At 40.8% G+C, this 26290-nt stretch overlaps 1 protein-coding gene across 1 annotated transcript; it reads left to right on the forward strand.

Annotated features, from left to right (window-relative positions):
• Positions 1-490: 490 nt before the first annotated feature.
• On the forward strand, positions 491-16760 carry SLC25A17 (solute carrier family 25 member 17). The gene is made up of 9 exons (XM_085048682.1): positions 491-669; positions 5118-5178; positions 6182-6248; positions 8659-8810; positions 9769-9885; positions 10591-10736; positions 11787-11882; positions 15604-15686; positions 16155-16760. The coding sequence occupies exons 1-9, from the start codon at positions 514-516 to the stop codon at positions 16300-16302; spliced, it is 1026 nt and encodes a 341-aa protein (XP_084904808.1). The 5' UTR covers positions 491-513; the 3' UTR covers positions 16303-16760.
• The last annotated feature ends 9530 nt before the right edge of the window (positions 16761-26290 follow it).

Below are 26290 nucleotides of genomic sequence, written 5' to 3' on the forward strand. Positions count from 1 at the left end.
CCCCCCCAAACCCACCACAAACTCGGCACTGCTGCTATTAAATATGGCACAAGATTGTGTCCAGAGGGTTCTTGACTGTCTCCAGTGAGAGAGACTCCACAACCTTTCTGGGCAACCTGTTCAGTGTGCGGTCACTGCATAGTGAAGAAGTTCTTCCTCACGTTCAGGTGGAACTTCAGTGCCTCAGTTTCTGCCCATTGCCTCTTGGCCTGTTGCGTGGCACCGCAGAGCAGAGCCGGGCTCCATCCCCTTACCTGCCTCCCTTCAGGCGCTGATGGCCACCGATGAGATCCCCGCTCCATCGCCTCTTCTCGAAGAGAAGCGAAGCTGCTAGCGGAGAGAAAAGACACTATTACAGTTACAGAGGAAGGAACAACAACGCGTTTCCCGGATAATTCTCTATTTTCCCGCGAAGCCTCCCAGCCGATCCCAGCCGCTCCCAGCCGCCTCAGCCTGCTCCCCGCGCGGGGCTCACGCGGGGCGGGGCCAGCGGCACGTGACAGGGCGGCTGCCATGGCGGGGGCGGCGCGCGGCAGCGCAGAGCCGGCCGGAGCTGAGGGGCCGCCGGGCCGGGCGGCGGAGCAGCTGCACCAGCAGCCCCCGAGAGCCGCCGCGATGTCGTCCGTCGCCTCCTACGAGAGCCTGGTGCACGCCGTGTCCGGGGCCGTGGTGAGCGAGCGGGCGAGGGGCTGAGGGCCCAGCGGGCGGAGCGGCCTGGCGGGGGGCGCGGGCCGCCGGCAGCCTTTGTTCGGCCGGGGCGGGCCGGGGGACGGGCGCTGGGCCGGAGCAGCCCGAGCCTTCTCTGAGGGAGCGGGAGCTGTAGGGTGCCCCTCGGACAGCCGGGAGGTGCAGGGTGCCCCTCAGACAGCCGGGAGCTGCAGGGTGCCCCTCAGACAGCCGGGAGCTGCAGGGTGCCCCTCAGGAAGCCGGGAGCTGCAGGGTGCCCCTCAGGAAGCCGGGAGGTGCAGGGTGCCCCTCAGACAGCCGGGAGCTGCAGGGTGCCCCTCAGACAGCCGGGAGCTGCAGGGTGCCCCTCAGACAGCCGGGAGCTGCAGGGTGCCCCTCAGACAGCCGGGAGCTGCAGGGTGCCCCTCAGACAGCCGGGAGCTGCAGGGTGCCCCTCTGAAAGCCGGGAGCTGCAGGGTGCCCCTCAGAGACCCGGGAGCTGGGCATCACCTCAGCGGTGAAATGTAAGCCTGCCAGAAGCTCAGGCGGAGCGGCAGCACCTCAGCTGGGTGAGCCCAGAGCTGTGCCAAGGATCGTCCTCCTGCCACGGCCTCAAGTGCTTAGGAGTTGTGAAGGGTGAGGCAGCCCATTAGGTGTTAATCCAAATGGAAAACGAGTGCAGTGCAGCTAGAGGATTGTGCAGGTGACTGGATTTAATTTTTTATATGACGCTTGTAAATTAAAAAGTCGCATTTATATAGATTTCCTAGTATGCGCAGCCCTTGGATTTTTGCTTTCAGAGTGCTAGCTCTAAATACCAAATCAGCCTTCTACTTGCAACAGATTAAGGATTTTAACGCATGTAGCATGCTGGGTTGGGCATGCTGTTGGATAGAAAGAACTCTTCATGTCTCCCAGAGGATGAAAGTCGCTAAATGTTACTAAACAGTAAACCCTGTAACAGGCTGCCCAGGGAGGTGATGGAGTCTCCCTCTCTGGAGACATTCAAAACGCGCCTGGATGCATTCCTGTGTCACCTGCTCTAGGTGACACTGCTTTGGCAGGGGGGTTGGACTGGGTGATCTCCAGAGGTCTCTTCCAACCATGACAATTCAGTGATTCTCTTGTAAAGGCTGATTCTAACAGGAAAAAGAAGACTCTAAGGGATGTTTTGGTTTTGTTATAAATAAACATAAGATTTTTGTCTGTTCTTTAAATTGTTTTAAGTCTGCTTATTTAAACATCAAAGGCGGTGGGGATTTTGTTTCCACTTTTAAAAAGTGGAACTCTCTCAAATGATCTCATTATTGAAATAGAATCCATGCTCCTTTTGCTGGATTCTACAGAAGTCAGTAATAGTTTCTATACCTTGCTGTTAGCTTCTCACATCAAATACAGATTGCTGGTTGTGCCCCTGAACAAAACTTGTGGTGTGAACCAAACTTATAAATCCAGCCATAAACCCAGAACTGTGTTGAAGTAACGCGTCAGAAGCACATGTCAGACCACAACGTGATAATTCTATTTGTATTCTAATATACGGAAAGCTCATATACCTTCTAGGCAACCAAGTCAAATTTGAAATGAAGGAATAGTTTTGTAGAAAAAAACAAACAACATTGCTTGATTTCCTGTGAACTTCAGTTGAATTATGGAAGTATTATTTGACTTTGCATGTAGCTAAAATGTAACCTTCCTGTTGCTAAAGCTACAGGGATGAGAATTTCATAGGAGTACTATAGCAGCAGTTAGGCTGCTTTGTTGGCTGAATATTGGCTGAAAAATAGTACTTGAAATTTTTGTTATTACTACTTTTTATAAACCCAAGCTTCAGGCTGTGGTCCTGCACACATCATCTTGACTGCAGTCACCTCAGGCCATTTGTTCTGGCCACCTCTTGGCTACTGCACAGTTGTTTATCTGGTGCTGTGACTGGTCAGTGAACTGATGTGACTGGAGAAGTAGCCCAGTGGAAAAAGTTGTTTTTCAGCCAGATTAGTTTCTGTGTGTGCGTAATCCTGTAGGTGCCCAGGAAGTTATGCCGCAGATTGAAGGAGTCAGGGGTGCAAATACAGTTGACCAAGAGGCTGGGATTACATGAACCAGTCTGTACTTGTCCCTGTGATTATTCAGTGGTAATGAGACTTGGCAAACTACCGAGATGCAGTGCTGACAGGGAGGTGGTGGGAAGGCTGACAGTGGAGCCTCACCCTTCCAGCAGTGCAGGGTAAAACATGGCAGCATCTGTTCCTGCAAGCAGTAGTATAACTAACTTTACCTGCTGGTCTCAAGTGCAATTCAGCAAGGAATCCAAGTCCACCTCAAGGGCTTTTGTTGTTGGGGAAAGGACTGGTCCTGCTCATCCCTCTTTTCCTTCCTTTTAGCCATGGAATCCTGTCTTCTGGGCGCCTCCTCATCATGTAATTGAGTTGTTCCATTTGTAAACCCAGGAGAAAAGTAACTTGGCTTTTCTATTTCCCTCAATTTAGCAACAGGAGGGGAGAGAGTACAAAGTGGTTTTTATGTGCAGTGTTCTGTTAGGTCAGCTTAGTTATCTCATGACATTCTCTTGAACTATAATTCCATGTAAGTTTTAAGCCAGTTTGACAGTCAAACACTGGAACAAGCTTCTTAAAGAGGTGGTTGATGCCCCAAGTCTGTCAGTGTTTAAGAGGCATTTGGAAAATATGCTTAAAAATGTGCTTTAGCTTTCAGTCAGCCCTGAAGCAGGGGGGCAGCAGGACTAGATGATTATTGCAAATCCTTTACAACTGAAACAGGCTATTCTGTGTCTTCTGTCCACCTGTTTGTCCTGTGTGATACTAGCCCAACTACCTCCTCCTTTCTATTTTCTAATTTTGAGTGCAAGTGTGTGTGTGTTGCTGCTATGTGGTGCATTGCATTGAGAGTAGGGTCCAGGATAATTCTCACTTTGGGAGGATGGAAGCAGGATGAATTGAGCAGGGGAAGGCTGGAAGTTGTAGTGACTCTGCAGTCTTGTTCTGTGCATAGGTGTAACTGTGTTTTGAGGCTGCCTTCAAAATTACAGTAATGCACCTCTGATTGGGAGGTATATTACAGCTCTTTCTGGCACTTTTTTGTGCTGGCACTGACCTTCTGAGATATATTTCTTACAAATTTTCAGTCAGATCTGTTCATTAATCCAACTTGCTGTTCAGCAGGATACATGGCAGGTACTGAGAGCGAGCAGACACAGGACAAGTACATGGGAGAGCAGAACCAGCTGTTTTGGCAAGAGCCCAAACTAAACGGGTTAAAATAACCAGGTAATTGTGGCCAAGACTTTCCTTTCATAGGCTACCTGGTGTTATGAAAACTGGAGAAATTGAAGTCTGGTTAAAACTTCAACCCAGAGTTGGTTTAGTGTTGGAAACATCACTGGAAAAATAATCCTCAGCTGCTGGTTGTAGAGGTAGGTCCAAGCAGCCTGCTCAGGAGCTGGAGTATTTCCAGAGGCAAAGTTCACTTAAATGTATGGGATAAGACATATCTAGAAGAGCTCAAGTCACACTGTGCACTGTGCTTTGAACACAGCATTGAGTCACTTGCTGAATCCCAGGCGACCCCACCATTTAAACAGTTTGCATGGCTTTTTGTTGTTGTTGTTGCTAGACTTCTTTTCCAGAAGCTGTACAATATTATTGCTAGAGTATTAAAAAATAAAGAAGGTGAGTGATGGTAGGGAGAGAAGGAACAGCTGCTTGTATGGAAGATAGGGGTGTTTGCAAATACGTATTTAACCCTTTTGTAAAGAATGGTGTATGATAGCTTTTCCAGTTAGAGGCTTTAATGGTTGGATCACACAGGAAGTGAAGAGGGCATTGTATTCACAAGAATTAAATCTGGTGACATCTAGGTCATAATTTAATTTGTAATCATATGTAATTTGTGCCACTGGGGGTGTCTTGGTAGGCAGATCTTTATTGTTAAAACTGGAATTTAGTGCAAACCTAGAGTAAGTCCTGGAAAAATGTACTGTCAGCTCTTCAATGAACAAAAGTTTCTGTTTGGTCACTGTTTTCTTATGTCAAAACAAGATTATTGTTCCTTGTGTGTCTTTTTTTTTCTTTCTTTTTTTTTTTATAAGCTAGAAATTGGATGTTGAGGCTAATGGGAGGCAGAGAAAGTGCAATATGTTTGTCTTGTGATGTCCACTAGATCAACTCTCAGATTTCAAAAACTTTCTCCTTTGGCAAAGAGCTTTTAATGGTTTTAATTTTAGCTTGATCTAATGCAAGAAAAAAAACCAACAAAACCCTCATTTGTAAGTATGGGACCAAAAAAATGCATTGCTATGTGTGGAGTTTATCCCCTTTTTAAACTTGCTCAGCAGACTGGTTTCTGGGTGAGAAGTGAAGGGCTACAAAGAGTCTAGCAGGCACTGTATGAGCCACTGATACACTATATAGCCAGTTTATTTTGTTTTTCAGGGCAGTATGACTGCAATGACTGTATTTTTTCCTTTGGATACAGCTAGGCTTAGACTTCAGGGTAAGTGTCAAAATCTAGTTTCTTTGTACAATGGTGTTTCTGTTCATCTTGGCCTGGGCACTTGTAAGGGTGGTTGTAAGGGGAGTGTTTGACACAAACAGGAATCTTACCTGTCTAACACTAACACCATTTTTCCAGTTGAAGCTATTTCCTCCTTTTGAAAGTTGGGCAACCTTTTAATTAGCTGAAAAGGCTGTGTGATCTGTGGATAGACACGGCTTTTAAATGATTATCTAAGACTGAAGAGAAAAACAAAGATTGAGATTGCACAGGATGATATTTGTGTGTTGTTGTTTTTGCCTGCCGAGAACACTTCAAAATGGAGGGGCAATATCATGAAACACAAGTCTAGAATTATTCCTGAGGATAGTTTAAAGGGAAAAGTCAGGGTTAGAACTGGGATTAGAAATATCCAATATTTACAAAAATGCAGATGCAGGTATAAACTGTTGTTCTAACACTCTATCTTCTAATCAAAAGTTACAGAACACCAAGGATTTTAGTGCCATGACTAAAGCTCTATTAAGGACTGGAGGGAGATCATCAGCCAGGTCATCAGAAGTATGTGGTTGAGAAATTAACAGCTTTCAGTGCAGGAGGAGCCTGTTTTGCTAAGGCTTAGCTGTTTGCAGATGAACTGTTGGAGATTGCTCTGCTACTGGTGCTAGTCTGGTGTCCAAGGAATAATTTTGAGAGCAATTAGGCAGGCCTGATTTTAGTCCTCTACCTAAGGGGTATCTGCCTTCAGTTCATATCACAACTGTTAGGAACTGGTAATTACAGATACTCTGGAGCACAACAAAACCTGCTAGTCCGGGGAAGAATAAAAAAAGGAAGTAGTCTTACCTAGCAAATGAAAATAAGGAGAAATAGGGAATTTCTTTCTTTATGAGGAAGAAGAAACTTATGCTTGTAGGATATATTCAGAATTGCAAGGACAAGGATTTGAAAAAGAGTGCTAAAAATTTGAATAATCTAAAAGTTTGATTCTTCTGTTTTCCAGTTGATGAGAAGCGGAAGTCAAAGACAACACCAGCAGTCCTTTTGGAAATAATCAAAGAAGAAGGCCTGTGAGTAGATAGTAATTTTCTGCTTGTCTTCTTGTGGACAAGCTCTAAAACTAATTTGATTATGCTTTTAAAGTGGAACACTTAGCCTGTATCTGTGTGGACAGATTTTTATTCCAAATTGAAATGTCTTCACACAAGTGTGATATGACTTGCATAATCTTATGTGTTCATCTTTAGCTGACTGGGATTAACTTTCTTGAGCACCTTATGCAATTGATCTGTTCAGTGATGTAACTGTGCCTTCATTAGTGAGGTAGCTGTGCCTCCTCAGAAATGCAAATGTACCTTCATATACCTGATCAACCAGCTTTGTCTGCCTGGATTCTTGGGTGTGTCAATTTCTTCTAACCAGGATGAAACTCCTGGACAACTGAGGCACTGTGAAGAAGAGAATTGAGGCATGTTTCCCAGATGGAATGTTTTTTCTCCTCCTAAGCATGTAGAAGTAAACAACACATGACACTTTGTGCTGCTGGGATTCAAGATCTATCTAAAAGCAGTTAACTTTCAGCAGTGCTGTGCTTTATATTTGTCATAGTCTGAGCTGAGCTAGTTGGGAAAAACAGTTGTATGCCTGTCCTTGTTAGAACTATTTTCCTAACTGAATCCCTGGAACTCCTGAGTAGACTAGACCTTCCAGGACATTAAAGCTAAAAAAAGTTTAACTTGGCCCATAATGCTGTGCCACCTTTGAACTTGGGCAGTTGTATGCATGAGGAGTTCTCTGCCAGCTGATCTCTCCTGTTCACATTCCTGCATTACCTCTGTCATGGGAGGGTGGCAAGTAAAATCCAATTAAAAAAAAAAAGGAAAGAAAAAAGTAAAAAAGAAAAATTAAGAAGTTAACTGAAGTGGAAAGACTGCAGAAGTGGTCAACCTACTTTTCTTGTGAAACAGGGAAATCAGTAACTCTGGCAAAAGAGAAACATTGCTTCTTCCAAAGGTATGGGAAGGCCTGGCTAAGCAATGGTACTAATTTTTGAGATTTGTCTCAAGTAACAAAAAAAGCCAAAACAACAACGAATTTGAAATGTGATATGAGATCATAAACATTTTGTTCACATTAGCTGGTAGAGTCTTCTCTCATTATCATACTTTTGTAGACTTCACTGCTTTTCTTGTGTAGATAAAGCAAATCGGGTTAGCTAAAGGTCTTCCTGCAGAAGTTTATCAAACAACTTTGCTTTTTTCCCTTGCACTTCCATCCTTTTCTAGGTGTTCTGAAAGGTGTTCACTAGTGTACACCAGGTTTTTCTCAAGATTGCAGTGAATAATTGACGCTACTACTGACAACTTAAGTCATTAAAATAAACTCATGGGTTTTGGTTTAGTTTCATGTTTTGTACTGCAAGGTGTTTCATTTGAAAATCATCAGAAGTCATTCTTAATAAATCAAGCAAGCCCAAATTAACACTCTCTGTTAGAGGACATGATCCCTAGAGGATGTTTCTCCCTTTCTTCTCCAGCACAGAAGACACAGATAATACAAGAACTGTTTTAATTTGGTTTACAAATAACTGCATAGTCAGTTAATTTGTACTTGTGTCTGTATGGTTAGCTAAGCCTGTAACTTCAAAAACAGTCTTAATAATAAGGTATGTTCCCAACTACATGGGAGGGAGAAGCACTTGATGGATTTGAGATGAAAAAGTAGCATTTACATTTTAAGAAAAGTCGGATGCTGCGTTTACCAGCCTTGCATCTTTTACAGTCTTACTGGAGATTCTTAAATTCTATGTACTCCCAGCATTTTAATGAATACTAAAGGGCCTCCATAATTACTGCTGTTGGGGAAATTTCTTATGCTTTTAACATGATACCAGCTCTCTACCTGTTCTGTGCAACTCCAGTGGAGGTGTGTATCATTACCTTTTTTTGGATGTGTTGTAGAACATGTTGGGAATGTAGGACAGCTGTTGAGGTGTCCCTGTTTTACAGGATCATCAGGCCTGTCAGAGAAGGGAGTTTTGTTAGCCAGCTGTTGTGAAATCACTCCTAAATCAAGACAGATTTAGATAGTATTCAGTTTTTTATCTGTGATAAATCTAGTTAAATTTAACTAGGTAATGCCTTTTTCTCACTTACCTGACTGATTTGCCCTAGATTTTACTGTAAGGTATTTGTTAAAAATTCTTACCATCTGTGTATCTTGTGGCCCAGGTTGCATCCTTTGCAAAACTGTCCTTGGTGGAGTATATTAATTTCTGTAACTAGTCTTCAGTTTTTAAATTTTGTGTGAGAATCCAGATACTTTTTTCCTTACTCAGGAATTAAGTATGCATTGTTACCACTGTTGATAAAGATCTCTCTGGCTGGTACTTTATTGTATCTCTGGCATCCTTCACTGTCACATAAAATCAGCCAGATCACATTTTGCTGATCCTTACTGTGACTTTTTGCTCTCCATTAGGTTGGCACCATATCGAGGATGGTTCCCTGTTATCTCCAGCCTTTGCTGCTCCAATTTTGTTTATTTTTATACATTTAATAGTCTTAAAGCCCTCTGGGTCAAAGGTCAGCATTCAACCACTGGAAAAGATTTGGTTCTTGGAGTGGTTGCAGGTAATACTTTAAAATCTCCATTTTATCAAAAATGTATTTTTGGTATATTCTATCTAATGATTTTCTTTATGAAATTCTCTGGAGTTCACCCTGAGTGCTCATATCTCCCACTGTATGCAGAGCTGCTTCTTTCTGATTGTTCCTCAGTGTCCTCCCCACCTCCTGAGGGGATGTATAAACTGTTCCTGTTGTGAATTCTGGCACAAAACACAGTGCTCTTGTGGCTTGGTATGATATTTGTGTCTGGTGTGGTGCCCACCAGGTATCTAAGCATCATCACTTAGGTGCTGAAGACAAGTGGCAGGGAGAGCTGATAGTTGGGCATTTTTCAGAGGAAAAGATTCATGCCAATTTTGAAATAATTTCAATTGGAGTAAGAAAAAAATTTTAATGTAAGCATTTGGGTACCAGTTTTCAGACTTGCTTTTGGGTTGTCACCTGAAAGTGATAGGAAGTTCCTATATATGTGCAGGTCCAATGGGACCTTTTTAAATCTTTTTTAATTCATCCTCTTATGAGGATGCTGCCATGCCTTCTTTGAAGGGATGATAATATTAGTGACTTTTCTAGGAAATCCAGTGTGAAAAGTTACTACTGTGGGCCTTGTGTTTGCCAGTAGTATTCTTCAGGGACAGTTGCTCATGCTAATGCATAGAAACAAGCTGATTTAAAAAAAAAAAAAGTGTAAAAAAGGCCTCTGGGCTTTTTTTGTTGTTGTTTGTTTTGTTTTGGTTTTTTAATGTCTGTGGTAAAATTTAATGTAATTATATTTTGGAGCAACTGCTACAGGAATTAGGGTACAAATTATCATTTACTTTTCCCATATGTTGTGTTGCTTTTTTTCCTCCTTCCTACCAGAAGTTTCAGTAGCATGTGAATTGGGGGAGAAAGGGGGATAAGAAAACATTTGAAATCTTCTGTTTCTTGCTGAGTTTCTGTGTGCTGTGTTTTGTGTTAGGAGTAGTGAATGTACTCTTGACCACTCCTCTCTGGGTAGTGAACACACGCCTGAAGCTACAAGGAGCAAAATTCAGAAATGAGGACATTGTACCAACCAATTACAGAGGCATAATAGGTAAGCACCTCTTGTCTTCAACCAAAGAGAAGTTCATGAAACAAAATATATCAAGGACTTTGAAGACTTTTGTTCACATAACTGATTTCACCCTGTAATCTCTGTGCTACCCTGTTACTTTGCAGTCATTGAGTGTTACAGGAAACTTGACTTGGCTATTTCTGATGGTAATTAGGAGTTTGCAGTGTGCACTCCTGTAGCTAAAATACCTTTTGCAAGAGCAGATATGTTATCATACAGATAGTGGAGCAGTAGTGAGCCCTGTGAGGTGATAGCTGGGAGTGTGAGTTTGGACAGACAGTCTGAAAATTAAACTTCACTCTCCTTAATCTCTTAATCACTCACATGTTCAGGCTGTCTTCCTTTTAAAGCCAACTAACCAAATAAATATTATTGTACTATTGAAGAAGGTTTGGAAGACCTTAATGTTGATGCCACACTTGTAAAAGAACAAAAAAGAGGTGCTGTCTGTGGAGATGATAAGTTTTGTTTATGTTAATGGTGATGCAAGCAAGAACCTCCTTTGTCACTACCTTTCTGTTAACTTCTGGATTAAAGTGGAAGATAAAAATACTTGCATAAAAGACTGCAGTGAATTTTTATACACTTTGAGTGTTAGGCTTGAAGTGTAACTTCTCATCTCTTTCATATTTAGAGTTTTGTACTCAAAATTTTAATGATTTCTTCCCCCACCTTTTGTCTCAGATGCCTTTCACCAGATAATACGGGATGAAGGAGTCTTAGCTCTGTGGAATGGTACTTTCCCCTCCTTGCTGCTGGTCTTCAACCCTGCCATACAGTTCATGTTTTATGAAGGCTTTAAACGAAAGCTTTTGAAAAAACAGGTGCAAGTGAGTATGTTTTGAGGCCAGATGATGAACATGTTCTGTTATAATACAGGTTCTTTGATATGCATCCCATGAACAAATTCAGAATGTAGATTTGGGTTTGGTTCTTGTATTTTTGAGTGTTTTTTTTAATTAGTGTATCTGAAAAGGATCCAGCATCGTGAAATGAGATGGGAATTTTTCATGTTCCTAAGGAAGAGATTCCTGTAACTATTTCTTCTGCCTGTAAAAATAAAACTGCACCTCTTGTCCACATTTGTTTGCATAATTTAAAGTAGAGATTTCAGTTCTAATGTATCTTTTATAAGTATTTACATACAGACTGTTTTGAAGTCTGCTTTTAATCCTTTTTGCAGTAAATAATTTTTTTTTCTCATGAAGACCTCAATTTTTCAATATAGTTTTTCCAAGGATGGACACTAGAACATAGCATTACAACCATACTTTTCTGATTCTCTAAATAGAGTTAAAATCACTTTTGTGTCCTTGCTTTATAGACCTCTTCTTTTTCTTTATTTTTTTTTCTCTAGATCAGATATAGCATCTCAGCTGAATTCATGTTCCTTTTATGTTCCAGCAAACTGAACAGCATTTGTGTTGCATTTTCTGGTGATGTCATAACATATCTTTAAGCTGCTGTGCTTTGCTGTTAATTTGTGATTTCAGAATGTTAGGTCATACCAGTGTGTTACCAAGCCATCTTGTTTTTCCTCGAGACATAGTGAGATTATTTTTACATGAGATTTTGCATCATCAATGAGGCTTAGGTTTTTTACTGTCTTTAGTTAATACTGCAGTTGTAGCATTCCATTTGTTCCTGGTGGATCTACTTGGTTACATTATACACAATACATTTTTTGATCAACAAACTTAGCTTCTGTCTGCATTGTTATTTTCCTGTTGGCCAATGACATAGACCCTGAGATTTCCTGAAATCTGTACACCAAAGATGCGTAGATAATTTGGTAGCAGTACAGAATCCCCAAATATAAATGGGTAATTGGCTGTTTTGGTACTATGTGGAAGTAAATCTGTTCTTTATCTATTGAACAGCTCACATCTTTGGATGCTTTTGTCATTGGTGCAATAGCCAAAGCAGTTGCCACCACCCTCACTTATCCTCTGCAGACAGTACAGTCAATTCTGCGGGTAAGTAATGATTTAATTTCAGGATAACTCTGCCTGTGACTCACCATGCAGGCCTTGTTCACATGGCTTGTTTTTATTTGTGTTAGTGGACCCATCGTTTTGGGAGATATTTTGCCCAATGCAGGTCACTCATTAGAATGTCTCTCCTCTTTGGTTTTGATCAGACTTGGTATACTGGTGCACATTTGTTTCAAATAGCTGGTAGGATTGCCAGCATAATGTATTGGTACAGTGTCTCACAGAAGCTGATGCATTGTACTGCTTTTAGACACTAAAAAAATGTACATTTACTTCTTGGAATATAAATGAAAAATGTGCCAAGTGGGAAGTTAAAATTAAGTCTTCTAAAACCACTCTGTTTCCACGTAACCTATAGTAATAATTAAAAAAAAAAAGGTTCCATTCACAGGCTTTGTTGTTCAGATGATGGTCTGACCTTGTCACTGTTCAGAATGTGATTCATCATGGGAAGCTGAGCTCCCTCATAAATAATATCTTTAACCACTTGCCTGGCCATGTAGGCTAATTGTAGTGGTAATGGAAACACTTACCTTTATTCTTACTTGCAATTTGTATATATGCTGGATAACACTGCTACCTTCAGTGTGTACCAGCATTGTTGTAATACTGACACAAGACAAAACTGGGGGGAAGGAGGGAAGGAGATCTGGCTATGCATAAGCATATTGTACTTTAATTTCTATGCTTTAAAATATGTTTTTGTAACAGTTAAATATTTCCACATGAAATATGTTTTCCTAAGTAAAGAGAAGCCTTAACTTGCCTGTATGGTAAAGCCACTGTGTATTTTCTAAAACTTGGACAAATTTTGAGAATTAGTTTAATTATTGAAAATAAGCCTTCCATGCTAGGGGTATCACTTTTCAGACTTCTCTAATAGGGGAATTTTCTTGTTAATTGTTCATCTGGAAAAAGTAATTTTCAAGCAAGTTTTGTAATTATTTGTAACTCTCTAATTAGAGTGGAATAAATGTATCTTGATTGTCTGTAAAAAGATAGTTAGGATGTTATATTTCAAAGCAAGAAGACTTCAGTATATTTACTGTGTAATTTTGTCAGCAGTCATCTTTTCTGAAGTTTTCATAATTTTTGATCAGCTGAGTTCGTGCTTTTTTTCCATGTCTTATCCTATTTTAACAGCCTGGATGTGTCTCAGTAGCTAAACTAATAACAGACTTCTGTTACAGGAGTGGTAGATACAGGAAAGCATTTAAGCAAAAATAGCTCTGTTTTGATAAGTTGCAACATCAGTCTGGTTTTAATTTGTGATGTGTTTTGGTGTGAAGGAGAGCTGGGAGGAAAGTTGGGAGTGCTCTGTTTTAGCTTGAGCATTGCACAGCAGTGCAGCTGTCATGAGGCTACATCCACAGAACAGCTTCAGCCCTCATTCCTTTTCATGGTTCCTAGACAAGTTACCATCTTGTGGCTTCATGTTTTCTCTGTCTCCTTTTAGCTTTTTGAATAAAATACTTCTGTCTCTTGATGACAGTGTTTAAAAAAAAAAAAAAGTGCAGTCCATCCTCTCCCTGTGATGCTGGGGAGCACAAGGACCCTGTCTCTAGTTCTGCAGTCACTAGGGCTGACCTCATTCACCTTACTCTGTGAAAGAATATCCAGGAGCCCTGAACACGTCTGTTGAGGATAGCAGAAATGTGCATCTGTGACATCTGTGCTGTGCAGTTCAGGCTTGCTTTACTTTGCGATGTGTTCTAATCTAAAGTTGGCATTGTTCAAGTTGATGTTTTTGTCGCTCACACTAAGTGATGTTAAAAAAGAAAATGTTATGAATAAAGGCTTAGTATTTTCAGAACTAATATTCTCCTTGCAAAGAAAAATATATAGGTGCAGGCTTTTTTTGGAAATGATTTTAGCAGATTTACACACAAACTAATACAAGCTCAATATAATTCCTATAAACTTACACATCATAACTAAGTTCTGTCATCAAAGTAGAAGTACAGGACTTTGTTGTTTTTTGTTTCTTTTTAACCTTAAACCTTTAGAAACTTACTCTTTTTTGAAAGTTATTAGGGTTCTTTGTAATAAAGTCTCCACACCTTTGCTTTCAACTCTTTGGCACAGGTCTCTTCTTGCTGTCATAGAATGAGCAGTAGCAGCTTCCAGCCTTGCCGTTTTGTATGTCTCTCTCCTTTTCAGTCATTAACACTATGTGACACTGCTGTTATTATTGTGCAGTGAAACTATTCTTTAGCCTTTGTGTCAGTAAACAGCAGATAAATTAAATTTGCCTCTGGAGACACAACAATACTGTTCATTGGGATCACTGAGAACATTAAAAGTTATCTTTAAAACGAAAGTCTCTTTTCTCTGTTGTAGAGAGTGCTAGTCCACTTGGGAAATCTTCTGCAGTAAATATGAAGTGTTAACATCCTAGTGAAAAATTAATGGTTTTCTTCTCTCTTGATGAACAAGTTTTATCTGCAGTACAAAAATTGTCCAGTGCTGGAGAAAAGAGGAGGATGAAGCACCTAATTGTGGTGTAGTGTGGAAGCCTATGAGTAATGTGGGCAGTGACTGACACTGTAACTTGGAAGCGAGTTAGGAAGTTTTTGTGGGGGGTGTGTCTGAGTCTTTGACAATAATTCTTAACACTGATTTATCAGTACCAAATGAGTAGTTGCTGATAAGAAGATTGTGGATTTTGAGCGCATATTTATCTAATAAAGGAAGATTTCCATTGGCATTCTGTTGCTGCTGTTTCCATCCACGTAATAGTAAGACACGTAGTAAAGGAACTTGTGTCATCCTAGTGTTTTCTTAAAATTTCTGAGCTGCCTAAATCAGCTGGCATACTTTACCTACTGGCAATGGTAATTTCTTAGACCTAAGAAGTAGTGGTTGCCTGAGCAAGTTCTCAGAAAAACCTCATCCACATGCAGTTGCTCAAGTTCACCTTTCTTAGCACAGAACCTTAATACAGGCTTCAAAAGCTATTAGGCTGTGCTGTTACAAGTACAAATGTGCCAACTCTTGTATATTAATAATTCATGGTTACAGCTTGCTGACAGTACTATCAACCTGTATCAAAGTATCAATGAATGCTAGAAAAGGAATTGCTGAAATTGCTAGTTTAACTCTTGAGGCATAGAACTACAGCAGCAGCTGTCATGCCTACTGAAAACCAGCTTGGGGATAAGCAAGTCCAGTGAGTAAAAGAGAAATATTATTTAGGCCAGGTAGGTGAGTCAAACAATTTTGAATTGTTCCACAGCAGTTCACACATAACTGTTTGCTCCAATACCATTGCTGGGCAGCTAAATTTTGTGTTCAACTATGCAATCTCAATGTAGTAATGGTTGGCTGATGTGTGAGGGTCTGAATCTTTGTGAAGGGAAAACTTAGAAAGCCAGAAAGAACTTGTTTTGAAAGTCATATCCCTTCTAAGACTCTGCAAATTATGCTTTTGAGATCTTGAAAACTGCTTCCTCTAGAGCAACTGAAAGAGAAGAAAAATGGCCTTTGTTAGTATCCATCTTGAAACCAAAACAAATTACAGTAGTATGTACAGTTTTAAAGCCTGCAGTGTGAGCTTTGACCTCAGTTCTCTGCTGATGGCCATGTAATGTGGAAAATGTTTATAGAGGTTTAGGATAGGCTCTCCAGATTTCATGCATGTATTGTGTTCTCTGTCAAGCACAGTGGGGAAATAGTACAGCAAAACACTCTTCCTTTTTTTCAGTTTGGACGCCACAGGTTGAACCCAGAGAACCGAACACTGGGCAGTCTTAGAAATGTTCTTTATCTTCTTCAACAGAGAGTGAGGTGAGCTTTCCCATTTTATTTCTCCTACCATGGTATAGAAGACTTGAGTATTACTAATATTTTGAAAATGTTGCTGGATCTGGATTTTGTTTCCTTTTGCCTCGCTTAAACTTGACATTTGAGTCAACCTGGTGTTTGTAATATATTGTAGAATAAGCCCACAAACCCAAATTCTCCTAAATGTCTGTACAGTAAGTGGTATCAAGGATACATATGGATACCAATTCATTTCACCTCTGATCTTGAAAAGAAGTAGGTTTCTTGCACAGAAGACCTTAAATTTCTGCAGAATTTTCTCTTTAACATTTTCTTCAACATAGTTGGCTCAAGATCAAGAATGGGTTTAAGATTCCTACAGTTGTTATTAATTTGTGATACTGATTTTTCTTTATAGTGTACTGATTTACTTACAGAAAGCTCTTCATACTTGTTTTTCTGTTTGTTTTTTTTTTTTTTTCTCCTCCTTAGGCGTTTTGGGTTAGTGGGACTCTACAAAGGCCTTGAAGCAAAGCTCCTGCAGACAGTCCTTACTGCTGCTCTTATGTTTCTGGTGTATGAGAAACTGACTGCTGCAACCTTCACAGTCATGGGATTAAAGCACTCGCGCAAACATTGAGAAGGGACCTATGCCAAAGATTATGGGGTCTAGAAAACATTCCATTTCTGAGACCTGGCTGGGTAACTAAGGGTCCTCACTTTCTCTACTTCTCTTTTTAGCCACCTTTATCTCCAGTATTCGGAGAAACCTGGAATATACTCTATAGGACCTGTTGCCACAAATTCAGGGATTGCCATTCCCTATTGTTCTGTGGACTCACTGTGTTAAGAAACAAACCAGAGACCTTATTTAAGCACTTGACATGAAATTGAAACTATTAATGGATTCGGTTGATATTCTTGGCAAGAATGATTATCTCTCACTATGCTTTCTTGTTTGCCCTCAAATCATCCTCAGCTATTCTTGTATCTTTACCTTCTGTCAGCAGCTGGTGGGGCTGGTTTTGTGTTATTTTCCTTGACCTGTGTTTGTCACTTCATATTTGGTTCATTAAAATAATTCATAAGGAATAACAATTTTAGCATGGTTTTCCTTTACCTTCAAATATGTTTGTGGCATAGGATGTGATGTTGTCCAAAATACCTGGTGGTGAGGTCTCTGAACTGCTGGAATGGATATTACAAGTGAGTGGGCATTCTGTCTTCTTGAATCCAGCTATTTTGAATCTTGACAATTTTCAATGCAGATACTGACTGGATAGGAGGAACATAACCTCTTGGTTTTTCAAGCTGAGTACCTCAAGCTGCCTCAAGAAAGTGGGCTTGCTGCACAGAAATGCATGAAATTTCCCCATTCCTTGTGAGAATATGTGAATTCACACCATATTTTCATGCAGACAGGGGGTACTGCCCTAAGCTTCAGAAGTGCTATGCCCTCTCAAAAATGGGCTTTATCTATTTTTCCACCGATGTTCCCAGACCATAAAGCCTAAAAGTCATAACTGTTGTCCCAGTTAATGTACCTGTGTATGTTATTTTTGCACAGTCTTGGTCAGTATTCCTAGACCATAAAATCCAGATTAAATCCTACTCAGTCCATTGTTAAGCTGGCAGTAGAGTTGTTCTGAAGAACAGTTTTCTCTTTGAAGTATTGAAAAATTTCATGGCAGTTTAACACCAAAAATGTCTGGGAGAAGACATAAATGCTGAAGGAAATAGATTACCAAATTGTAAAATGGCACCTGTTTTTGGAGTCTCAATTGAGTCAATTTTAAATATGAAATTGTAAAACAATTCTGCAGATAATATCTTTTGAATAAGAAAAAAAGCTTTTACATAAATTCTTTCTTTTAAGAGTGCAGGAAAAATGCCCTTAATTCGATACTGGTTGACTTTCAGCAAGTAGGATTTACATGGACAAGTAAGAATGAAAAAGTGCAATGAGCTGTAATTATACTTTGTTAAAGGATGAAAATGAAAGACTGGAACCTCACCACTGGAAAAGAACGAATAACAATTCTGCAAATTTCAGTGAAAATACTCTCTTTACTGAAATGAGGTGCCCTGTGTGAAGGTAATCTGCTGTCTTTTTGGTATTTTTAATAAGAAATTTGGAATTAGTAGTATGCCTCTTGATAAGCTACCTCACCTCAAAATTCCTGCTATCAGAATCATTGTGGGGAAGCAAAGTAGTTCTCATGCCAGTCTGGCTGAAATCTGTATAGCTGCCAGGAGCTGGAGTTCAGCACCTCAGACTTTTCTAGTCTGTAGCATGAAGGAGCAATTCCTGCAGAAATATTTTTCTGGTTGCTTTATCTATAAGAAGAAAGTAAATGCTTGCTAGCATTTACTAGCCAAAAAATACTTGTCTACCTGCCAGTGTGGTTCCAAAGGGATAAAGTATTTCCTTTTTGCAAAAGAGCTGAATACAGAAACCCCATGTAAAGGAGTGCTGGCCGTGGCTGTGTCTGTGTTACCATTAAGCCTGGAATAGACATTTTGCATAGGAATACAAGCAAAAGCTACTGAAGCTGGGAGCATCTCCAGTCTCCTTTTAATGGTAGACCTGTGGCATTTAAAACTTTTTTTGCTAGTGCATTCTCCAGTGTTGGTTTAGACATTAGACTGAAATAACTGAAAGACTACTTAACCTTGTGTGACTGAGCCAAAATGCAGATGGTTGAGGAATTATTTAGTCATTTGTTCAATTGGCAGGCAAATGTTCATGTTGCAGCTGGTACCTCTGCCTAAGTTTTCTCAGATGTAGTTTGAACAGATGATGACATTTCTGTTAAAAGGCCTAAAATTATTTCAGGCTTCAAAGGCATAGGTGGTGAGTATTTTTGAGATTAAAAAGCCCATAATTTATCAAAGCAAACTATGAAAGATTATTTATAATCTTGATACTGGAGTTGTAATTCATCCTTTGTAGATAAATACTCTCCAGAAATAAAACCTAAATAAAATAATTTTACTCTATTTTAAAATATATCTACATAAATTGTTATTTCCTGCTGTCCCACTCGTGAGCAAATTACAGCTTCAGGGGGTGGTGTAAAGACATGATCCAGCTAATCTGGTTTTGTAGATTGGTCATTTCACTGGAGAAAAATAATTGTAGAACTAATGACACAAACAAACATTCCAATCAAACAGCAGAAAACATACAAATGTTCTTTTAGACACAAGTGGCTCCTCTTGGACATGGCTGTGGCAGTTGAAGCTGGAAATGGAGCATGGAGGCAGAGTATGAGGTGGGGTGGCAGAAGCAGCTCCAGGCACAAAAACCTGCAGTGACAACCTTGATTGCCAGTGCACTGCACTTCTGCTGTGCAGTCAATAATAACTGTGTGTTCCATCCAAAAATGGTGTAAATTCACTTTGAGAGAACTTAACAGAAAATATTTTCATCCTCAGGTGAAAAACAGATGTTCTCCCTATGTTTTAGTACTGTTTCTGAGAGAAAAGAGAAAGGAAAGATGATTACAAAAGACAGCAGCGGAGAGGATCGTCCGTCTTAGCCGAGTTCCGTCATGGATAATTCTGTCCTTGGCTCAATTTAGGAGATTTAAATGTAATCCTGTGCTGTTCTTTCTCTTTCCCACCCCACACTTGGACTGAAGGTAGGAAACCCCTGTGGCATCTTAGAGGTTGCAAAGCAAGTGGCTTCTCAGGTATCTGTGATGCTTGGGATGAATTCTGCTCCAATTTTGTATTCCAAACCATGTTTCTTATGATTATAGGTTTGCTTGCCTGTATGGTAGGGCAGTATTTAACACATTTTAACTTATTAATTAATGTTATTTGTGTATATATATATATATATATCTCATATATGTATCTCTTGTGGAGATACATATCTCTCAATATATCATAGCATATAACAGAAATGTTATTTGCTAAGCCTCAGAAGGATGACAACTGAGAGGGTATGTGTTTTGTCTTATGTAATGTTGAATTGCTGAGTGCTGCTAAATAACGGTATTTGCTGACAGAGCTGGCTGTACTTTGCTGAAAGAGTCTCTCCATCAAACAATTTTCCTTTTCTGATTGCACTGAAGAAAGTTATTAAAACCTGAAAGCTGGTGAATCCCCTTTGTGGGAGGAAAAACAGGATTTACCTCTGGTCTGACTGAGAGGAATAGAGTGTGCTGCACTGTAAAGCTTCTTGTCTAAATTAATCCTTCCTTACATGTCTTATTGCTCACCTGCTGTGGAAGGAAAAGGGGGAGTGCTGACCCTGCTCCTTGCTGGACTTCTGTAGTAAAGGCAGGTAAACACTGTCCATTTACAGGAAAAGACAGGTGAGCTTTCACAACTGGGGTATTCCTTGCACAGTCGTCTGTTGAAAAAGGTATTCATTGCCATCAATGGAATTATTTTTTACACCATGTGTCAAAAACATTTCTCAACTGATGAGCATGGAGCAGGAGAGCACAGGGCAGTGAGAGAGAGGGAGCTGTGTGGGAGGCTTGTAGTGTTTATGCCCATTGTTGGGGTTTATGTATTTTTTTTTTTTTTTAAATCAATACGGTTTAAAACAAAGAAGAATGATGATGATGTAATGAAGAAGATGCATATCTAAACCAGTTGGTTTTATGTAATTTTTAATCACCTAATCTAAAAAGCTGAATTCTGTGTCTGCAAAGGCTACTTTGTGGCATTATAAACCTCTCTGCCTCTTGCAGTTGCAGTCATTCACAGCAGAAACAGAGGTTTTAGGGCACAGTGTGGTGGTGTATGTGGGCTGAAGAGCTTTCTTCAAAGCAAGTTTTCATGGTACAGAAAGGGGCCAGGTCCATCTCGTGCACAGATATGTGCATGACCACATGATCTCTACAGGGCTGTTGATGCTGACTTAGTACAAAATTTTGCTAGTGTGTAACATCATATATAACTTACATAATATTCATAGCTTACAGGTTTTGACAGCACCAGATAATAGAGGATAGCTTTAGGATTCAATGAACACAGAAAAAAAGCTTTTTTTGAGCTGGCACTACACTATGCAGTAAACTGCATGCTACCAAGTTATTTTAACTTCTTTATTCTTCCTCTGCTTTGTGTTTAAAAGAAATGGACTCCAGAACTTTCTGGAAAATGATAACTGAAAAGAGATCTCTCCACCTTTCTGTTTGTCTGAAAACATTTTTCTCTGCTGTTCATACCAATGTAGTGAATCTGTCAGAGCAGCCTGGAGCACAGCACAGCCACTTCAAGGTAAGGGGCAGAAGCTTGTGCAAAGATGGATTTATTTCTGTCCACTGCAGCTGGGGAAGTGCCAGTGCAGTTACTGCAGCTGGAGGAGAGGAAAGAGCAGGAAATTGCTGATGCTTCAGATCAGAAAGCCCAGCAAGACAAGAGTCCCCATAGCTTGCAGCAATTAGAGTGATAACAAGGCCAGCATCTATCTGTGAGAGATTCTCCAGCACATTACCAGATCCTGGTGTAGCACTTGCACAGTGGAGCTTGGCTCACGGGGGTGCTGTGGCAGCACTAATGAACTACACAGCTCACATCACCATCTCAGCTGTACCAGTGGTGAGAGGCTTCATCTTTACAATCCCTGACTGAAAACTTGGGTGTATATTCTTTTGGAACTGGAATGGTCTGGATAGTTGGGTATTTTTCTTGCAGAATACCCCATTACTCAGCACTTTCCATTTGGTGTGTTGCTTCCTATGACTTTTCAAACCAGCTGGAGAAAATATAGGTGTGTCTAGGTTGCTGGTATTTTCATTTGGATTTGCTTCCAAAATTACATAAGGCATTTAGAAGCTCTCCCAAGGGTGGCAATATGCTAGAGTGTAAGACAGTTGGAAAGGACTTAAAAGGCACAGACAGTTAGTGGTCACACTGGGAATAGCACCTCAGAGAAGCAGATTTTAACCACAAGGAAATCCTCTTCACAATGTTGTGTTTGTAGCTTTAATGCCAAATACCAGATTGATTCTCATGTGCTGGGCTCAGGGATATCTATGCAGAAGAAGCCTGGGATCAGCCCAGGTTTATCCATAGAAAAACACATTATTCTGACTTCAGCCAGTGCCCAGTGCACACTGAAGGGAGTTGTAATTGTTAGTGCTTGTTATCCAGCTGTCGTCACAGCGCACGTTGGTCTTATTCTTAGTAACAGCTAATCTCTTCTGTACGCTTACATCCACATATGGAGGATGAGGTTGAGGTTTTTTCCCCCAATAGGATTTATTTTGAATTAGAGAGAAGTGCCAGCCAGGCTTTGGCTGGCTTCACTGTGGATTCCTTGCTGAAAATTGTCAGTTTACAATTCTTGGCTTGGCCTTTCTGGTCTTCATCTGTGATGGACAGAAGATTTCAGCATGTCTGGGAGGATTTGAGACGTGATAGGGTCTCCCCTAATTGTTTCATTATCTCAGCTGAGTGATGGCACATCAAGGCCCAGAGTTGCACTGTTTTGAAAAAAAAAATTTCCTTCATCCCATTGTTTTGGGAAGTTCATTGTTCTTTCAATGTCCTTGAGGAGCCATGGTGACTTGCTGATGTGAATGTTTTATGGAGCACTGTCTTTCATGAATGCTAATGTGAGAAAACTAATTTGATGGATTTTTCTCATAATCTTTCCTCATGCACAAGTCCATGCAGTCCCAACCTCACAGTCACCTGCTGCATACAAAACAAATGTCTTCATTGCTTTTGAATTATTTCTCCGAGGCTTGCTTTGTGGCCATGAATCAAGAATGCTTTGACACCACAGTTTTCTAGTTTTGAAATTCCCAGGATTACAGAAGGCAATGTATGAGGATTTTGTATTTTTTTCATGACAAACTTTAATCTTACTCTTCCTATAATATTTTGAAAGATACAAGTTGGAGATTTCATATGATGCTTTCAAAACTCCTGAAGTATATATCAAGAATAAAGCAGAAAGTTCCAAGAAAACAAATACTGTGTTTAGTGGATATATTTAGTGTTTAGAGGATAAAATGGGAAAAATTTCTTCATAAGCAGGGAAGAGAACAAAGAAATGGAAAAAGAATTAGTAAGAGTTATTTCTTTGTTGCTTTTGTCTGGAACAAATACATGTAAGTTTTTTTTAAAGCTGAAGGAGAAACATTCATGGAAGCCTTTTTGTAACAGAGGGTGCATTGACCTCACCTTTGGGAAGGTATATTTGTTTGACTGGCCTTCTAGAAATGAAAACTGACTCTGGAAGCCTTTTAGCTCCCATGTGCAAGATGTTAACTGCTCCTGTAATTTGTCACAAGGTTTCATATTATTAGAAGGTATAAACATGTTCATATACATAAAAACTACATTAATTTGTGAAGCTCGGTGCCCTGAAGTTCAGCAACCTATCTCATACCCCTTCTCCATGATAAGTCTGTTTTATTCCTGTGGAGTTACAAGGGGCTCAACCCGAGGAGCTGGAGGGCAGTGTTGGTATTAATTGTAATTTTGGTGTGTTCTGTTTTCAATGGGTTTTAGTGTGTCCAGCAAAGGAGTTCAGATGCCAGGAGGTGGCAGCCAAGTCCCGCTGCCCTGCCTCCTTCTCCCTCACTGCCAGGGATTGAGGCAGAGGGACTTTTCTGTGAGCCAAAAGAAATCAAATTACAATTGGCAGATTGGGAACTTTTGCCTGGAGGGGGGGCACACCAGAAGCTGGGAAGAAGGAGATGCCATTCTGCGCACGAAAGTTGTATTCCATGGTGGGTGCTTGCCCTTGGGCTGTGCTTTGTGCATCCAGTGCTGCTTGTACACGTTGATGAGGTTAATTTTTTTCCTTGGTGTCATTATAGCATTACACTGAATTAAAACCTTAGGTGAACCTCAGGCCTTTGTCTCAATACAGGCAAAATTTTTGTTTGTTGCCATGTCAGAACATTATTGAATTGACTATGCTGCCTATTGCCTTGAATAATTACCTATTGCCTTTTTTTCCTTGGGGAAAGAAATATTCTCTAGTTTAAAAAATATATATTGGATCAAAGTGAGGGACAGTTTGGTGGGAAGAAAAAGAAATAACCAAGTAGTGTCTTTCAGTGCAAGACATTTCATAGGGGAGAGTGAAACCCACAGAGTTACAAGAAATGGAAAAAATGAAGTTGCAAGAAGGAAGAATTTGTAATGTGATTGCTGCAAAAGGTGGATGAATTCAGGCCACCCCAGGGATGTGGCAGGATGGTATTTTCATATTGCTGCCACCAACACCAAAACCTGCTATTGTCATGTTTATTTCATAGATTTGACATGACTCTGTGAGGGAAAGTGAATTATTTAGGCTGACAAAAGTAGATGTTGCTATGTGTGATTGTTTGTATTTTGCCTGTGTTTCTTACTAGTACTTGGCTTAAAAATATCACCACATAACTTCACAGTGCCACCAACATCTATGGTTTCAGTCTCTGCTTTCTGGTTTGTGCAACTGAGTCCCTGCCAGTGCCCTGAGCCTTGAGCCATCCTTCCTCTGCCCAGCTGTGACTTCACCACAGCTCTCATCCTGCCTATATATACTCGTCTTCTTTTTTCCTGAGGAGTTACTTTCCAGTTGCATTGGAGGGTTAGAGGTGAATGAGAGAATGTGGCCCAATATCTGTGGAAAACACACTTTTTCAGTTGTAAAAGCCTGGATGGTTTGTAGAGTAGCTGTACTCGCTGACTTCCTCTGTCTGAGGTGACAAAGACTTCAAAGCATTGTGTTAAGAAAACTGACCCTTTGCAACAAGAGCTGTCCCAGGCAGCCACCTCTCCAGTTGCTTTCAGAGAGGAATTCAGGCTAGTTTCCACAGGGCAGTGATCTAATATTCTGTACACTGGAAGAAATGGGGAGGAAAAGTCAAAAGTCATCTCTTATGTGAACAGCACAATGACCTTGAACTCCCTTACTCTGTCCTGACAGATCTTAATGCTCTGTCATTTTCTCTTTATGGAAAGAAGCGTGTGGTTCTGGAAGGCAAAGGAAGGGAAAATTGATGTAGCCAAGGAAGGACATGCTTGTCAAAAGGCTTCTTTGCAGCACTGCTCTACAAACATAATTAGTGTTAAAACAGCATTAATGCATCTTGACTGTCCCTTCCTAGCTGCTGGAGCAGCTAATGTGATGTATGATATGACACCTGAGCATGAAGCTTGGCTTTCCAATGCCACACAAAATGACATCCAATCGTCCTTGGCAGGGGATGGCAGTAGCAATGCCATGGCAGAGCCTCCCCAGACTCTGCTCAGCCAGCTGTCCTCAAAAGCAGAGGCACTGGCTCCAGAGGGACAGCTGTGGCACACCAGAGTGAGCTCTCCTATATGGGGGGCCTCTTCCTGGTCCCTCTCCTTCCCAGACATCTCTCAGCACAGGTGAGATGAATTGCTGTCTACAATTCCTGGCTGCAGCCCTCTTTGCTGAGGGACTCTGGAGCCTCTTGGCCACTCTCTAAGGAGAAGTGAAGCTGTGGCCTGTGGTGTGAGGATGATGGGTCCCAGTAAGTGGCTATGTGCAAGCTGGGCCATGTGGTTTAGTGGCAGCAGGCATTGTCCAATATCCGTCTGTCTCTACAAATGTAGCACAGGGCATACAGTGCAGTTTGGTCCATGTGAAGAGACCATGAGTAGCTCCTCACAAAGGTCTGGGGGATACCAAACTTGACAGCATGGGCTCTGTGATCCTCCAGTTGTCTTAGTCTGATTCAGATCATGTTGTAAACCTTTCCCAGGTGTCTCATGCTGAGTAGAAAAGGGAACATATGCTTGATTTTAAAGCAAGTTGTGGTCTGTTTGTCTCATGATCTGTAAAATGGGGATAACATCTGACCCCCCTTCCCGAGAGGAGAGACCTTTGTGAAAGTAATTTTCTTGTTCAGTGCTTTGGGGTCAATGCAAATGCTATGTGAATGTGACTTGTTTTAAGCTGGAAGAGTTAGCTGGCTCAGTTCTGACTTTTGGAGAGATTACTGCTGACACAGCACCATCAGCTTGCAGAGATGTGGCCAAATCAAGTTCAGGGCAGGTTAAAAGGCAGACAAGGTCTGTCATGGAGAGCTTACAGATCAGGTTTGCTTTCAGCACTCTGGTAGTCCCTACTGATAATACAATTACCTGAAAGCAGTTTGTATACAGTGGGGCATTGGTCTCTTATCCCAGGTTATAAGTGACAAGAGGAAATGGCCTCAAGTTGCACCAGGGCATGTTTAGATTTGATATTGGAAAAATTTCTTCCCTGAAAGGATGTTCAAGTATTGGAAAAGACTTTCCAGGTGCTGAAATCGCTAACCCTGGAAGTGGTCAAAAAATGTGTAGATGTGGTGCTTAGGGACATTGTTTATTGGTGGCCTTGGTTAATGGTTGGACTCAATGATCTTGGGGGCCTTTTCCAGCCTAAACAATTCTATGATTCCATGATAAGATCAAGCAGGGATTACAGCTTGATACTTACATGCAATGCATTGCTCCCATCTAGAGATAGCTGCAGAAAGTCCCCTCATTCACTAAGCACACAGTGAGAGATGTGAACACGTCTCCTATTTCTTCTAATCACAGGTAGAGGTGCTTAGAAAAGCTCTGGGTTATCACCAGGAGAGGCTTTGAATAACCCAGGACAGAAGTTTAGCATCTTTCTTCTCTTGGCCACAATGCAACTTGTG

This window comes from Lichenostomus cassidix, chromosome 1Aa (genome assembly GCF_008360975.1).
Source record: "Lichenostomus cassidix isolate B80296 chromosome 1Aa, HeHo_3.0, whole genome shotgun sequence".
Lineage (NCBI taxonomy): Eukaryota > Metazoa > Chordata > Aves > Passeriformes > Meliphagidae > Lichenostomus > Lichenostomus cassidix.

Excerpts from the sequence above, each read along its gene's own strand:
- SLC25A17 (XM_085048682.1), top strand. The coding sequence starts at position 514 with ATGGCGGGGGCGGCGCGCGGCAGCGCAGAGCCGGCCGGAGCTGAGGGG. Across the intron at positions 6,249-8,658 it reads ATAATCAAAGAAGAAGGCCT|GTTGGCACCATATCGAGGAT; the intron begins GTGAGTAGATAG and ends GCTCTCCATTAG. Across the intron at positions 15,687-16,154 it reads CTTCTTCAACAGAGAGTGAG|GCGTTTTGGGTTAGTGGGAC; the intron begins GTGAGCTTTCCC and ends TCTCCTCCTTAG.